This window comes from Phyllostomus discolor, chromosome 6, assembly GCF_004126475.2.
Source record: "Phyllostomus discolor isolate MPI-MPIP mPhyDis1 chromosome 6, mPhyDis1.pri.v3, whole genome shotgun sequence".
Classification (NCBI taxonomy): domain Eukaryota; kingdom Metazoa; phylum Chordata; class Mammalia; order Chiroptera; family Phyllostomidae; genus Phyllostomus; species Phyllostomus discolor.
In genome coordinates, this window is record NC_040908.2 from 110,191,985 (window position 1) to 110,208,752 (window position 16,768).

The following is a 16,768-nucleotide window of genomic DNA, read 5'->3' on the forward strand; positions in this document are numbered from 1 at the left end:
CTTTGGATAGAACGGTTCTTTCAGGTAACATAATGAATTTATGATTTATTGATAGTATTAGAGTCTACTAAAACTCCATTCTTTATTACATAATCCAACAAACTTTAAACTTGAGGAATGAAAAACTTGATTTCTTAAACTTGTTTGGCAAAATAAGCATTAGTTTAATAAACTAGGATTTAATGTTACTTTAATCCTTTTTATTTCATAGGATGTGTAATCTGATTGTCATTTCAGTGCATTAGAATTTTAACTTAATACTTTGACAAACTGAACAAAAGCAATAGGCAATAAAATTTACGATGCTCAGTATTGATAAAAAGAGACCCCCCAAAAAAAGGATTGGGATGGATAGGCTTTTAGTAATTTCAAAAATTGGGAACAAAGATTAAAAGGTATGATATTCAAAATTTAGTGGTTTAACTTCTCTGATATTTTGTTTACAATATTCTAAACATCGTAATTAATTGTCTTTGAATAATTTTTAATATTAAGGGATTCATAATATGCTAAATTTGAAAACTGAATCTCTTTCCTTCTAAACTACTCTTTTAAATCATATTGGGAGTGACATAAGCAGAAATATTTGAATAAAAACCTCCAAAAATCCTCTTCTCCATAAAAGCAATTAGAAAACTGGCAAAATTGTGAAAATCAACTTTTCAAAACTCTGGAAATTAAAGGTTTGTGATAACTTCCAGAGAATATTTATTCAAGAAAAACAGTTGAATGTGGGTAAGGACAGTGAGCTTTGTGGCATCTCACCTTGCTCTGAAAACCAAGAGCCTTATAGTCATGGGGAAAACCAGCAGCCTAGCAGCCTGGGTTACAGGTCAGGGAGAAAAGTGGTGGGGAGCAGAACTCTTCCAAAGCACAACCCCCAAATTACCATCATTATTTAATATATCTGGTAGTTCCCTGGAAAATCTCACCAGCAAACATTGTCTTTGACCTAACTCAGCACTTGTGTGAATAGCCGTTTCCCAGATTGAAGTTGGTCAAAAACAATCAGAGGCAATTGTTAAACATTATAGCTCCCTGCGGTGGTATAACAGCTGGGAAAAACAACAAACTGATAGAAAAAAAACTTTAAAGGAAAGCTGGAGAGATGTCCATAGGGAGTTTTGACATAGTCTCAGGAATTTAAAAGGTCACATGCACGTATAAAGCTGTGAGCATACTGAGAGCTGTGCAGGTGCTTAGGAAAGACCTAAGAAGGCCCTAAGCACTCACCTCTGGCTAACCTTGAGGTCTTGCAGAAGCAAGAAGCTAAGGTGAAGGTGAAGTTGTAAGTTTACTGGCTGAGTGTAGAAGTCATGGCCCAGCAAGCACATAGATGCCTGCAGCAAAGGCTGGGAAATTTATTGTTCAGAGACATTAAAAAAAAATTCTGTCCAATCATTAACTGACCACAAAGCTAAGTGAACAAAGACATTAGTGGCCACACACAACAAAAAACATAGGTTTCACAGAATTGGTTCAGAAAAGTCACTAAGTAAACAAACAACAATGGCAATAAGTAGCAACAACAACAAACTCTGGGAGAGAAGAGAATCTAATCTTCAGAGCTGTCACATTATAGTAATAAAAATCTCTGACTTTCAACAACAAAAAAATTATGAGGAATGCAAAAAAACCCCAAGTAAGATCCATGCATATTCTTATTGGGAATTTTACTACACAGGGGAAAAAAGGCAGTCAATAGAAACTGTGGACAAAGACTTTAAATCAGCTATCTAAAATACATTCAAAGAGTTAAAGAAAACCATACCTAAAGAACTACAGGAAAGTATGAAAATAATTTCTCTCTAAATAGACAATAGCAATAAAGAGAAATTATGATTATTTAAAAAAAATTTTACGTGCAGAAATCTTTTTTTAAAATATATTTTTAGAGAGGAAAGGGAGGGAGAAAGAGAGAGAGAAACATCAATGTATGGTTGCTGGGGGCCATGGCCTGCAACCCAGGCATGTGCCCTGACTGGGAATTGAACCTGCAATGCTTTGGTTCGCAGCCCACACTCAATCCACTGAGCTATGCCAGCCAGGGCCAGAAAGAAATTATTTGAAAAAAAAAACAAATAGAAATTCTTGATCTAAAAAGTACAATAATTGAAATGAAAACTTTAGTAGAAGGGCTTAACACGGATTCATGCAGGCAGAATATTGTTCAGCCCTAAAAAGGAATGAAGTACTGTGCTAGAGATTGAAGTTTATATCTGCCCTGGAAATTTATGTGTTGAAGCCTTCATCCCCAATGTGATGATATTTGGCAGTGGGGCCTTTGGGAAGGAATTAGGTTTAGATGAGGTCATCAGGATAGAGCCCAATGATGAGATTATTGCCTTTATAAGACGAGGAAGTTTAGAGCCTTCTGCCATTTCACCACTCTAGGGTGGAGGTCGGGGAGAGGAAGGGAAATGACCTTGATCTAAGTCTTATAATTTGTACAAAAATTAACTCAAATGGACCATGAGTTAAGTGGAAAAGGTAAAACTATAAACATTTTAGGATGAAACACAAAATAAAATCTTTGGAATGTAGGACTAGTCAAAGAATTATTATTTATTTATTTGCTTATCTTGATGGCCATTCTGACAGATGTGAAGTGGTAACTCGTGGTTTTATTTTTATTTTTCTAATATATATAATTTTATTACAAAATTCATTGTGCTTTTAATTTGCATTTCTCTGATGATTAGTAATGTTGAACATCTTTTCATATGACTATTGGCCATCACATATCCTCTTTGGAGAAGTGTCTTTCAGGTCTTTGCCCATTTTTTAATTGGATGTTTGTTTTTTTGGTGTTGAGTTTTGTAAGTTTTTATAAACTTTGTGTATTAATCCCTTATCAGATGTATCAGTGAATATGTTTTCCCATTTTGTAGGTTGTCTTTTTATTTTGTTGAAGGTTTCCTTTGCTGGACAAAAAATTTTTAGTTTGATGTAGTTCCATTTGTTTACTTTTTCTATTGCTTCCCTTGCCTGGGGACATATGTGAGATAAAATATTGTTATGAGCAATGTCTGAGATTTTACTACCCATATTTTCTTCCAGGGTTTTTGTGGTTTTAGGTCTAATATCTGTCTTTAATCCATTTTGAATTTATTCTTGTGTGTGACATAAAAAGGTGGTCTAGTTTCATTTTTTTGCAAGTTATTTGTCCTATTTTCCCAACAACATTTATTGAATAACTATCTTTAGCCCACTATATGTGCTTGCTTCTGCTGTCGAATATTAATTGGCTATAAAGGTGTGGGTATATCCCTGTGCTCTCTATTCTGTTCCATTGATCTATGTGTCTGTTTTTATGCCAGTCACATGCTGTTTTGATTACTATAGCTTTATAATCTAGTTTGATATTAGGTAGCATGATTCCTCCAACTTTGTTCTTCTTTCTCAGGATCGCTGTTGCTATATGGGGACTTTTGTGGTTCCATATAAATCTTTGAAATATTTTTTATAGTCCTGTGAAATACATCATTGGTATCTTGATAGGAATTGTTTGATTCTATAGATTGCTTTGGATAGTATGGACATTTTAACGATGTTAATTCGTCCTATCCATGTACACAGTATGGGCTTCCAATTATTTGTATCTTCTTCAATTTCTTTCCTCAGTGTCTTATAGTTTTCTAAATACAGATCTTTTACATCCTTGGTTAGATTTATTCCTAGGTATTTTATTTCTTTTGAAGCAATTGTGAATGAGATTGTTTTCTTAATTTCCCTTCGTTAGTTCTTTATTGTCATATAAAAATGTAGCTGATTTCTGGATATTAATTTTGTATCCTGATACTTTGCTGAATTCATTTATATTAGTTCTAGTATTTTCTTGGTGGAATCTTTGGGATTCTCTATGTACAGTATCATATCATCTGCAAATAATAATAGTTTTACTTCTTCCTTTACAATTTGGATGACTTTTATGTCTTCTTGTCTGATTGCTGTGGCTAGGATTTCTAGTACTATGTTGAACAAGAGAGGTGAAAGTGAACATCCCTGTCTTATTCTTGATCTTATGAGAAATGCTTGTAGTTTTCATCTGTTGAGTATGATGTTGGCAGTGTATTTGTCATAAATGGCATTTATTATGTTTAGGTATATTCCTTCTATTCCCACTCTGCTGAGTTTTTATCATAAATGGGTGCTGGATTTTATCAAATGTTTTTTCTGCATGTATTGATATGATCGTGTGATCATTATCCTTCATCTTGTTTATATTGTGTATCACATTTATTGACTTGTGAATATTGTACCAACCTTGTATTCCTGGAATAAATCCCACTTGATCATAGTGTAAAATCTTTTTAATGTATTTCTGAATCCAGTTTGCTAATATTGTTTTGAGGATTTCAGCATCTATGTTCATCAGAGATAGTGGCCTATAATTTTCCTTCTTTGTAGTGTCTTTGTGTGGTTTTGGAATGAAAATAATGCTGGCCTCACAAAATGAGCTTGGGAGTATAACCTCTTCCTGAATTTTTTGAAAAAAGTTTGAGAAAGATAGGTATTAATTCTTCTTTGAATATTTGGTGAAATTCACTTGTAAAGCCACCTGGTTCAGGACTTCTGTTTGTTGGAAGTTTTTTGATTACTGCTTCAATTTTACTGGTTGTAATCTATCAATATTAGCAGCCGAAAAATAAACCATTTGTTACTCTTCCAGTAATTCTCAAATATTCCATTTTCTCTCATGAAATAGATTCATGTTTGTTTTCTTACAAATAAATTGGATTACTTTGGCTTTACATAAGTTATTTTAAAATGAAATATTTGTAGAAACTTGAATCATAGCAATGAAAATATTCCTTGCTAAACTACTGTACTGCTAATCCTTTTACCAAATGTGGGCTTTTCTACTTATTTTTGTACAAGTGGAAAATTATGTTATCAAGTATGTTCTCAATAATAAATAAATCATATCTAATTTTAGTTATGTTAGTTAATTTTAGTAAGGCAACAACAACCTCTAAATTAAATGTCAGATCAAAAATATTTACCATGATATATAGACAAAACATTTACAAAGATATTGATAATATAAAAATCACTACATACAATTCATAGAGAAATATATAATAGATAAAGAAAACTTTCTTTCCTCACAGAACACAATACTTCGCAAAGGGAATGCAATTGTTACATTAAATTAACACAATAACTATTCTTTTCAAATGTGGTATTTTTATTTGTAAATTAAAACATCATCACATGTCCTAAAAATGTAATCATATGTTGTAGAAACATTATTATATCCTATTTGCCACTATATATAAATTTAGCATCTATATTAAACTTCCCAAATTCCATACAAGTTTCAAATGGAAGGGAAATATTTGTGACATGTTACAAAATTCATTATGTCTGAAAAATTATTTTGAGCTACAAACTGAAATAAAATTTAGATCTACTAATGTGCTAAAAATGTGTTTATATTATAAAGTGATGTTGATTGTTTTTTGAGGTAAAAATAATTATTACATTATAAAACAGAAGAAAGGAGTTTCAGTAAATAAGCTTCAAAAAAGGGATTCGTTTTGTTTTGTTATAAGGCGTTTTATGAGCGTTTACCCTTTTAACTATATGACTCATAAGAACAAGAACAGAATTTGCCAGAATAGTACATAGATTTCCTATCTATTCACCCAGCTTTCCTCAATGATAATATTTAATATAGTACATTGTCAAAACCAGGAAATTGACATTGGTACTGTGTTTTTAACTAAACTAGGGATGCTATTTTCACCAGTTTTTATATGCATTAATTTTTGTGTGTAGAATTATGAAATTTCATCACATGTACACATGAGAATGATCACCACAGAGATAGTGTTTGAAGCTGTGGTGTTCAATAAGGTGGCCCAGAGAGAGGTTAGGCTGAGAGAGAAGGTTTGGGATCAGAACACAGGTAAACACCCTACTTAAAGGGATAGGTCCAGGAAGAAAACATAAATAAAATATATGAAGAATTGATCAGAGAATTGGGAGGAAAATTAAGGGAGAGTGATGTGCTGGAACCCAAAGGACAGAGAGCTTCAAGGTGACCGGTGTGATGGCTGAAGGGATGCGGGGTAAAGTCAAAACTACCTAAAGTGTCCATTGGACCTGGCTAACTGGTTGTTAGTAACTGTTGCTAGAGCAGCAGTGGTGGAACTGTAGGAATAAAGAATGAATCGGGAGGTAAGGAAGTGGACACAGTGAACTATGAAACATCAAATGAGGTAAGTGGAACAATGAATGCAAACAGTGAAAGATTATAAACAAGGTGTTAGTCTGAACACACATAAGAAGGGATGATGGGTAGGAAGAAGGGGAACATTCTAATTTTGACCTACTGAAGAGAAAAATGTGTCTTGCTAGTGAGTCATGTTCAATTTAGCAATTTGAATACATGTAACTTCAACATTGCAGCTAGATTGGGGGAACTAAAGGATCTAGCCAAGAGAAGAGAATTCCGGGAAGAGAAAATAGCCTCTATATTGTAAAGATACAAAAACAAGAGACTGATTGGGTTTTCCAAGGTTTAAAAGAAGCAGTGGTAAGCAAAGGGCGGGGTGGCTGGAGACAAGGAGGGAGAGGTGTGCAGAAGTCAGATTTTGCAGGGCTTTGAAGACTTTAGTAAGGACTATGGATTTTATTTTTGTGCAATAGGAAGCTACTGCAAGGCTTTAAGCACTGAAAGGTTTACAGTATTGAAAGGGCAATCTGGTTGCACTGTGGAAAATGTTCTGGATAGAGGAAGGATGGGTAAGAGATGATGGTGGCTTAACCTGGGTCAGTAACAGCCTAAGTGGGAAAAAACAGATATATATAGTTGGAGCCAGGCTTGACCACTCCATGCACTGCACTGCTGGGTCCACTAATCGCCCCGAGAGCAGAGTTAGGCCTCTCTTATTCCTGCATTAATCCTCATAGAAACAAGAACTTAGTTTCTGGCTCCAACTGATGGGCTGTGGGAAGGTGAGTCTTTAGTCCTGATCTGTTGTCCTTTCCACAACCAAATGGAAGTTGCAAAGCTGACCTAGGAGTGCCAGTGCTGACCATGGGAGGTTGTCCGTTGGCCCCTTGCTAGCAGCTCACTCCAAGTAGCTTGGCCAAATTTCCCTTTCCACATTCATCCATAGACCTGAGTTTGTTTTTGTCCCTATTACAAGTGACTGTTCTTTGAGAATTCAGACCATGTCAGGGTCACAGTTATATCACCACCAGGGCCTGTCTTGACCGATAAATATCTGCTGAATGAACAAATTGGCCCTATGAAGATGACTAGGAATCCCCATTCTATAAGAGGGAATTAAGGCTTACACCAGTTTTGGCCAAACTAACATCAGCAGTAAATTGTGCAGTCAGGATGCAGACTCAGGTCTCTGACCCGAGATTTCATTAAGATTTGTTGATAGTCTTTTTAGACAACACACTCCTCCCCAAATAACATTTAACATGGAAGTTTCAAGGTCCTATAAAGTGAATGTTTTAATAGGGGACACCCTCAGTATTTCCTCATTCATGAGATGCTTTAGGGGGTAAGTTTAATTATCATTTACTGCTTTCAAACTTTATTTCTGTTGGTCTTCAGTCCTGATAGTCATATACAGCACTCCTTGGATATTCATTTTAGTCTAATTTTGTAAGAACAATATATGATCTTGCCCTGGCCAGTGTAGCTCAGTTGGTTGGAGTGTCATCTATAAACCAAAAGGTCAGGGGTTTGCTTCCTGGTCAGGGCAAGTGCCTAGGTTGCTGGTTTGATCCCCAGTTGGGACGTGTACAAAAGGCAACTGATCAATGTCTCTCTCTCACATTGGTGTTTCTCTCCTTCTCTGTCTTCCTCCCTTCTCTCTTTAATATCAATAAGCATGTCTTCTGTCCGATGAGCATTAAAAAATACACGTTATTTTAAACATTAGTCATTTTAGCAACTACGATTGTACTTTTCAAACAATTTACATGTTCACACTCTGAAAATCTAAAAGAAAACAGATAACAGAAATTAAAAATAAAGAAACAATGTGGTATCATTTGGTTAAATAAGAAATTAAAAGATTAATGTGGTTTCAGAGCTTTAAAACTTTGAACATCCTCATGACCTAAATAACATAATTCAAACTGACTTCCTTTGACATTGTAATTAAAATAATAGGAACAGCAGCACCTTCTTGCCTCACTTGTACACAAAACTAAATAGCACATAAATTCATCAGTTACAAGCACTAAGATAATTTCCTAGGGCATATTTCATCATAATTCACAGTTTTTAAAGGATTTGTGTAATGACTAGATCTGGGCTTTAAAACCTGCTACTCACCCTTTCATGGTACTTCTGGTTCTTTTCTCGAAGCTTCTTTATTTGAGCCATCAGTCGTTCCACTGCATTTTCCTTTATTTGACAGCTGATAATGAAAAAAGATAATATTAGTTACAATTCCTTAAGAAAAATTAGTGATACAGAATTTTAAAATTAAACTAAATTATTGGAGCTGTCATACAGTACTAAATATATTATAAAAACCCATTTAGGGATAAAAATCTTTCTTTAAATATGTATTAGATAAGTTCAGTTTTTTAAATCAATCACCATTTGTATTTCATAGCAGTAATATTGATGCTTTCCAATTGTCTATTAATAATTCAGCATTAAAGAACCTAGAAAAGGGCGCACTGAAAACATGCCTTCTAGAATTCTAAAAATGTTCAGACAAAAATGACAAAACAAAGACTTTATGAGGGCATGCTTATCTCCTTGAAATAGTAAGGTAAACTAGGCATACCTATTGGTTCATTAATATATCAGTTCTCCTATAAATAATAAAAGCTTCTTTCCTGACACCCATACATTTTTTTCAACACCCACAAATCTTATTGAGCATCTGCTAGGTATGAGAGAGAGAAGCGCAGAAAGGCTTTGGTATAGGCCATTTGATGGCTATTTCAAATGTCAAGTATATCTTTATATCTCTCTTACCTAGTAAATCTTAAAACTTTAAATCTGAGACCAAAATAAGGCCACAGAAATAGCTCTATATAAACCCCATATTTCAATTAAAAAAACACAAAAATATAGCAGTTCTGTGGGGTAGTGAACAGCAGAGTAGGGGTCACTGAATGAGGAACTTCAGTTTGCTGTCTTGCCCTGCTTCTTCTTACCTATCTTACCTCAGGCAAGTCAGTTCTCTGAGACTCAATTTCCAAGCTGTCAATGGAGATAACAATAGCCATCCCTACATGATTTATTAGGATTAAAATAAGAAGTCATATCTGAATGTTTCTAACATAAAGTAAGTACTTAATACATTTCAGTTGAATTTGAATCTTACTTTTTCGGCCCTTCCTCCTAATGATCATTTATACTTGTGACATTTTATATTTAGTAGACAGAAAATAAGGCCCCCTCTTTCCCAATCATGAGAAAAATGGGACATGAAAGCAAAACAAGCAAATCCTTTAGTGGCAGAAAAAAAAAAAGCTCTGTTTGGATAATATGAAACTTGGCTTTTAGGCTTGGTTCTCCACTAAACTGCCTCTTAACCTCTTTAGGCCTCTACTTGTTCTTCTATAAATAAGAGAATTAAAGGAGATGAGCTCCATCTTTCATTTGCAGTTCCAAAATTCTACAGTTAAATTTGTCAGTGTTCCCTTCTGTGCAGTGGTCCATACAACACAGGTAATGAGCAGCCTCCACGTGCCCAATATCGTTTGGGCTATACAGAGATAGTGACGGACAGTATCTTTATGGTCTCTGCCCTCAGAGAGCTTACATTTTACTAGACACTAAAGAAGTAAACACACAGACATGTTATTTACACATTGGGATACATGCTGTGGGGGAAATAACAGGATATGAGAACAGTAGTAAATGGAAAAACTACTATAGTTAGGCTGGCCTCCACACAATAGTTACAAATAAAGATAGAGATAAGTATAAACCATCTTTTACTTCTTACCTAAAGCTTAGATATACACAAATTTTGAAAGAGTGCACTTTCTACCTCCTTTTTTAAAAAAATTATTACTCAAGGATATGTTTATTGAGAGAGAAACATTGATGTGGATGAGAAACATTGATTGTCTTCTTCCCACACTCGCCCTGACCAGGTTTGAACCTGCATCCTAGGTTTGTGCCCTGACTGGGAATTGAACCCACAACATTTTTTTCTTTTTTTTTTTTGGTGTACTGGAGGATGCTCCAACCAACTGAGCCTCTGGGCCTGGACTCTACCTCCCTTTTTTAAAAAAATATATTTTATTGATTGTGCTATTACAGTTGTCCTATTTCCCCCCTTCACTCCCCTCCACCCTGTACACCCTCTCCCACCCACATTCCCCTCCATTAGTTCATGTCCATGTGCCATAAGTTCTTCAGCTTCTACATTTCCCATACTATTCTTAACCTCCCCCTGTCTATTTTCTACCTACCATCTATGATACTTATTCTCTATACCTTTTCCCCCTCTCTCCTCTTCCCACTCCCCTGTTGCTAACCTTCCATGTGATCTCCATTTCTGTGGGTCATTCCTGTTCTAGTTGTTTGCTTAGTTTCCTTTGGTTTTGTTTTAGGTGTGGTTGTTAATAATTGTGAGTTTGCTGTCATTTTACTATACATTTTTTTATCTTCTTTTTCTTAGATAAGTCCCTTTAACATTTCATAAAATAAGGGCTTGGTGATGATGAACTCCTTGAACTTGACCTTATCTGAAAAGTACTTTATCTGTCCTTCCATTCTAAATGAAAGCTTTGCTGGATAGAGCAATCTGGGATGTAGGTGCTTGCCTTTCATGACTTGGAATACTTCTTTCCAGCTCCTTCTTGCCTGTAAGGTCTCTTTTGAGAAATCAGCTGACAGTCTGATGGGAACTCCTTTGTAGGTTACTGTCTCCTTATCTCTTGCTGCTTCTAGGATTCTCTCCTTCATTTTTACCTTGGCTAATGTAATTTTGATGTGCCTTGGTGTGTTCCTTCTTGGGTCCAACTTCTTTGGGACTCTCTGAGCTTCCTGGACTTCCTGGAAGTCTATTTCTTTTGCCAGAATGAGGAAGTTCTCCTTTATTATTTGTTCAAAGAACTTTTCCATTTGTTGCTCCTCCTCATCTCCTTCTGGTACCCCTATAATTCGGATGTTGGAACTTTTAAAGATGTCCTGGAGGTTCCTAGGCTTCTCCTCATTTTTCTGAATTCTTATTTTTCCATTCTTTTCTGTTTGGCTGTTTCTCTCCTCCTTCTGGTCTACTCTATTGTTTTTTGTTTTTTTTTTAGAATTCTTCTGTTCTTTTTTTAAAATATTTTATTTATTTATTTTTAGGGGGGGAAGGGGGAGGAGAGAGAGAGAGAGAGACAGACAGACAGACAGACAGAGACAGAGACACCAATGTGCAGTTGCTGGGGGTTATGGCCTGCAACCCAGGCATGTACCCTGGCTGGGAATGGAACCTGGGACACTTTGGTTCCCAGCCTGCGCTCAATCCACTGAGCTACGCCAGCCAGGGCTTACTCTATTGTTTTGAGTCCCAGTTTCCTTCCCATCACTACTGGTTCCCTGTGCATTTGCCTTCATTTCTCTTATTGTAGCCTGCATTTGTTCATCTAATTTGTGACCAAAATCAACCAATTCTGTGAGCTTCCTGATCACCAGTGTTTTGAACTGTGCATCTGATAGGTTGGCTATCTCTCAGTCATTTAAAATGATGGGTTCTGGGGCTTTGATTTGTTCTTCTGTTTGAGCCATCTCTCTCTCTCTCTCTCTCTTTTTGGTCTGGTCTCTCCTGTTACAGTAAGGGGTGGAGCCTTAGGTGTTCACCAGGGCAGAGCACCCCAGTCGCTGAGTTGTGACATTGTATGTGGGGGTGGGGTTGAGAGGGAACAAGGGCGCTTGCTCCATTCTTTGTGGGACCTCAGTCCCTTCTGCTGCTTCCCCTGAACAAACTGGGCCCCTCTGGTGCCAATTCCTGTGTGGGTGGGCTTGTGCATGCCGTGGCACCCTCCAAGGACCTCTCCTGTGAGGTGTGTCTTCGTGTGTCTCAACTCCCACAGGTGACCTCAATCAGTGTCCCAAGGCTCTATTTCCCAGCGCTGGGATCCTGGGTTGTGTGCACTGCCTTGCTTTACAATCGCCGCCTCACTGGGTCTGCCAGTTGGCATCCCTTGGCTGGGGTCTGCCAGCTGCTGCTTGCGCACTCAGGGTCCACCCACTGTGGTCTTTCACACCCCGGCCACCTTACGTACCCAGTCCCAACTCTCTCTGCTCTCTGAGCCGTGATCCACACCTGGCTGCCCGACTCCACCCTTCCTACCCATCTAGATGAACATATCTATTTCAACTTCTTGGTTGTCCGACTTCCATTCAGATCAATTTTCTCTCAGTTCTGAATGTTATTCTGTTTCTAAATGATTGTTGTCTCTATGTTGGTTGTGCGTGGAGGCATGGTGTGTCCACCTATGCCTCCGTCTTGGCCGGAAGCCTCCTACCTCCCATTTTTAAGGAGAAAATTAAAAAGATTATAAATGAAAATGACTTGAAAAGAGCCTATGCTAATTACTCACATAATTTCTAAAATTATAATATGGTAATCCTAATTCTCTGCAAGGATAGAGCAGGCAAATGAATCGCAAGTATGTGGTCTCCACTGATTTGGACTGAGAGCCTGCCTGGATGATAATTGAGCACGCAGAGATCAAACTGGAGATTATGTTTGGTCCGACCCCCAGGTATTGCATGGAACACACTTGTACTAAAAAAAATGCTTATTGTAAATTCAAATTAAACTGGTCATCTGTATTCTTATTTGCTATATATGCCCACCCTGCACTTAAGTGTACGTGTTCCCTCCCCTCAGAGCAGTGAGGGACAAACAGCCCGGGGCTTTGTCTTCTGTTCCTTCTGTAGTTCAGAAAGATCTGAGTGACCTCAGGGGGGGATTTCTTTAAAGAATTTTATTTATTTTACTTTTAGAGAGAGGGGAAGGGAAGAAGAGAGAGAGGAAGAGAAACATCAATGTGTAAGACATACATCAATTGGTTGCTTCTCGCACACCCCCAACTGGGCCTTGGCCCACAACCAGGCATGTGCACTGAATGGGAATCAAACCAGCAACCTTTCACATCTCAGGCTGGCGCTCAGTCCACTGAACCATACCAGCCAGAGCAACTGAGGGCATTTCTGAGATACCCTAACCTTTAGTAAAGTTTTTGGCAGCTCCATCATCTTCCCCCCTGCCCCCCAGGTCTGGAGCTGATGTTAGTTGTAGGTCTAACTTACCCTAGACTCTCCTTGGGATTAACTTCCATTTCCTCAGGCCTTATGGAGAGATGAATTTACTAAGAAGCAGATGAAGCTGAACTTCAGAACTCCACACTATTAGCCAGTGCAGGAATTCAAGATTCACCATTCTCTATACTTTTTCCTTTTCATATCTCCCTCATCTCTGCAATGCCCAGTAACCCATATGTCACAGTAAATGATAAAGCAAGTAGCATAATAAACCAGTGAGGTAATCTGTCAACTTCTCCCTCAATGCAATTTCACTGAGAATTCTAAGAAGGAAAATACATTTGGATTCCAAAAAATTCTATACTTTTACCTTTTTAAAAGACTATAACCATACCCACATTGATTTCTATATCTATATCCACACTCCTTGCAGAAAACTTGGGGGGTACAGATACAAGGAGAAAATAAGAACTGTCATCACTCAGAGATGATCAGCTTATAGGTTTACAGTCAGCCATCTCAGCTCTTCCCAAACAACAATGGAATTTCATGATCTTATTTTCTTGGGATATATTTTTTTAAAAGTTCAGTTGTTCAAGAAATCATTGATTAACTACCATGTGCTCTCAGTTCTTTGTTAGGAGCTGCTATTAGATGCTGCCAGGAGACCCTTAAAGAATCCTTCCTCAGACAATGAGGTGTGTCTTGCTGATTTATCATGTGACAAAGTTCTGTCACCTGGCAACACATGGAGTGAGTAAAGTGTCCCTAGCAGCAAGGTTGTGGCTGTTTCAGTCCATGAGATTATTTATTCAGTTTTTTTTTTTTTTTGCAAAGGAAAGAGAACAAAAGCATGGGATGTTTAATTTATACCTTGTGCTAGATCATGAGAATTTTTAAATGTTTACCTTTTTGTAAACCTCAGTTAAATAGGGGGAAGACTGGCCTCTGTTTGACCCAGAAGAGAGAGAAACAGCTGTAATTGGATGGTATCACTGTAAACTGTGGGAACAAATTAGAGACCAGGTTGTATTTGCAAAGTCTGATGTTTTGTCTGTCTCTCCTAAGATGAGATGAGGAACTTTTCAGTTAGACCAAAAAATGAGTGCAGGCAGTATCTGGTTATTACTTAAAGTCATCTCAAGTAGAAAATAAGAGGGAACTTTGTTAAAAGTCCCTTTCCATGGATGTTTCTTTGTGTTCTAACCTTCTCACTTACTGCCTTCTTAAAAGAACATATGAATAGTCTCTCAAGAAGGAGATGAATTTCCCTGAATGTTAAAAATAATTGTCTTAGCTCTGACTGGTGTGGCTCAGTGGATTGAGTGCTAGACTACATACCAAAGGGTCGCTGGTTCAATTCCCAGTCAGGGCACATGCCTGGGTTTTGGGTCAGGTCACCAGTAGGGGATGCATGAGAGACAACCACACATTGATGTTTCTCTCCCTCTCTTTCTCACTCCTTTTTCCTCTCTCTAAAAATAAATAAATAAAATATTTTAAAAAATAATTGTCTTAAACATAGACCTAGTCACCACTATCATGGATTCCCCACTTTCCACCTTGTCTCCTTCAATAAATGACTTACCATTCCTGAATTGCAAGTGTTCCACAGGGCTCAGCTTAACTGGCCCCAGCTGAAGCCATCCGAGTCTGGGCATGCCCTCTCACCCTCCCTCTTCCTTCTCTCATTTCCTGGACTGTAGCAAGCATTTCCTTGTCCCAGTGTCTTTTCCATAAGCCTTTCTCTCTACAACTGTATGTCTTCATAACACCCACTCCTCTTCCAGAGATCAGCTGAAGGATTTCTTCCTAAAATAAGCTTTTCCTGACCCTGCTATGGCACCCTGCACTTTTTTCTTTTTTAGAGAGAGAAGAAATGGCAGAGAGAGAGAGAAAAAAAACCCATCAGTTTATTTTCCACTTATTTATGCATGCACTGATTGCTTCTTCTTGTATGCACCAGGGATCCAGCCTGCAGCTTTGGTGTACTGGGATGATGCTGTAACCAACTGAGCTACCCAGCCAGGGCCCTACACTTTTCTCTCATAGCACCTTAATTGTAGCTATATAATTTTTTTAAAGCTTGAGTTAGTTGCCTAATGTCTGTCTCTCATGCTTACTCAGGGCAGGGACCACGTGGTCCTGTTCACTGCTACCCTCCAGTACCCAGCAATTGCCTTGTTCTTGGTAAACATTCAAGTATTAGTTCAATAATGCATGCATGAAGTGCATTCTTATTTGGAAAAAGACTGACATAGATGTGTAATCATTCATTCCCTAAGAATTACATATTAAAACACTGATCCTATGCCAGAAGTTCAGATTCAAAAGCTCTCAAGGGGCTCACTTTCCATTGGTTGGATAAAACATAGAATAGGTATTACCTCTAGTTTTGCCTCCAGCTTCTTGGAGTGGAAAATTAAGAAATATCATTCTTATTAAAAATAATTCTAAATTATTTGTATTTGATCTGTAGCTATTTGGAGATAATGCAAATTGGAATGTCTGGAAATGAAAAGTTAAATAAAGAAAACTTTCCTCGTTTACTCTTCTGTGAATGTACGCTAACTATTCTATGTTGCATTTTAAAGTGTGGCCAGCAAGCTGTTGTGTGTATATATGTGGGACAGTGACCAGCAACACAATGAGGGGAGGGAGGGGGCTGAAACCACAGTAATGAATGCTGTTTCATAGCTACCCCTTGGACTATATTACAATTAAAGTTTCAAAAACTTTTAAAAATATACACTTAGCACAGGAGTGCCATTATGCCTTCAATCTACCTTCAATCCAGCCCCACTGACAGATTTAAAATTATTTTATTTTATTCTTAATTGAAGTTATTGGGGTGACAATGATTTTCAAAGCCATACAGGTTTCAGGTGCACCGCCCTTGACAGCTTTTGAGCACATCATTTGTGTTTGGAGTGGGACGAGTGTTTACAACGGTCGCCTTTTACACGTGGAAACCTTTGGATTCAAGAGACTGTTAACAATCTAAGCTTACTGATAGTCTAGAAATGCTTCACTGGTAGGCAATTTCACTTCTTTCGGCAGCCCATCTTGAATATCCTTTTTATTTGCTTTCGCTGTATTTTCCATTGTGTTGCTTAGCTAGTAAGAAACCTGTTTTGAAAGATATAAGAAAAGCAAATAAACTCTTGGTTTTAACCCCTCTACTTGTATTTACTCAAGCTAAGCCACTACTGAAACTTAATTTGAAACGAGCTTTTCAGCCCAGGCTGTCTCCCACCTAACACCCACCACCAGTCCGTAAATCACTGGGTCCCTGAGTTCGGGGAATTCTGCCTTTAGCCCAGGTACAGTGTTGCCCCGCCCAAAAGCGTGGGCGATCTGTCCTCTTATATTATCCATATACAGCTGTTGCCCCTGTCAAGCTTTTTCAAGAGCAAGGACTGAACTTTTTCGATCACTTTATTTCTCCACAGTGCTTGCCAGCATGCACTGCATATAGCAGCTGCTCAGTAAATGTTAATTTGGAAAAAGTAAGATGATGCAAAAGCACAATTTTCTATGAGCACCAAGAAACTTGGATCT

The 16,768-nt window shown here is 37.5% G+C and overlaps 1 protein-coding gene across 3 annotated transcripts in view; it reads right to left on the reverse strand.

Moving 5' to 3' along the window:
* The window catches only part of CCDC83 (coiled-coil domain containing 83), a 63,761-nt gene that overhangs the window by 41,504 nt on the left and 5,489 nt on the right, over nt 1–16,768 (reverse strand). For all 3 annotated transcript variants that reach the window (XM_036028711.1, XM_036028713.1, XM_036028712.1), the window contains 2 exons: nt 16,218–16,336; nt 8,312–8,396 (listed from right to left, as the gene is read on the reverse strand). In XM_036028711.1, the coding sequence (XP_035884604.1) occupies nt 8,312–8,396; nt 16,218–16,312 (180 nt within the window). In that variant the 5' untranslated portion in view covers nt 16,313–16,336. The remainder of the gene's footprint in view (nt 1–8,311; nt 8,397–16,217; nt 16,337–16,768) is intronic.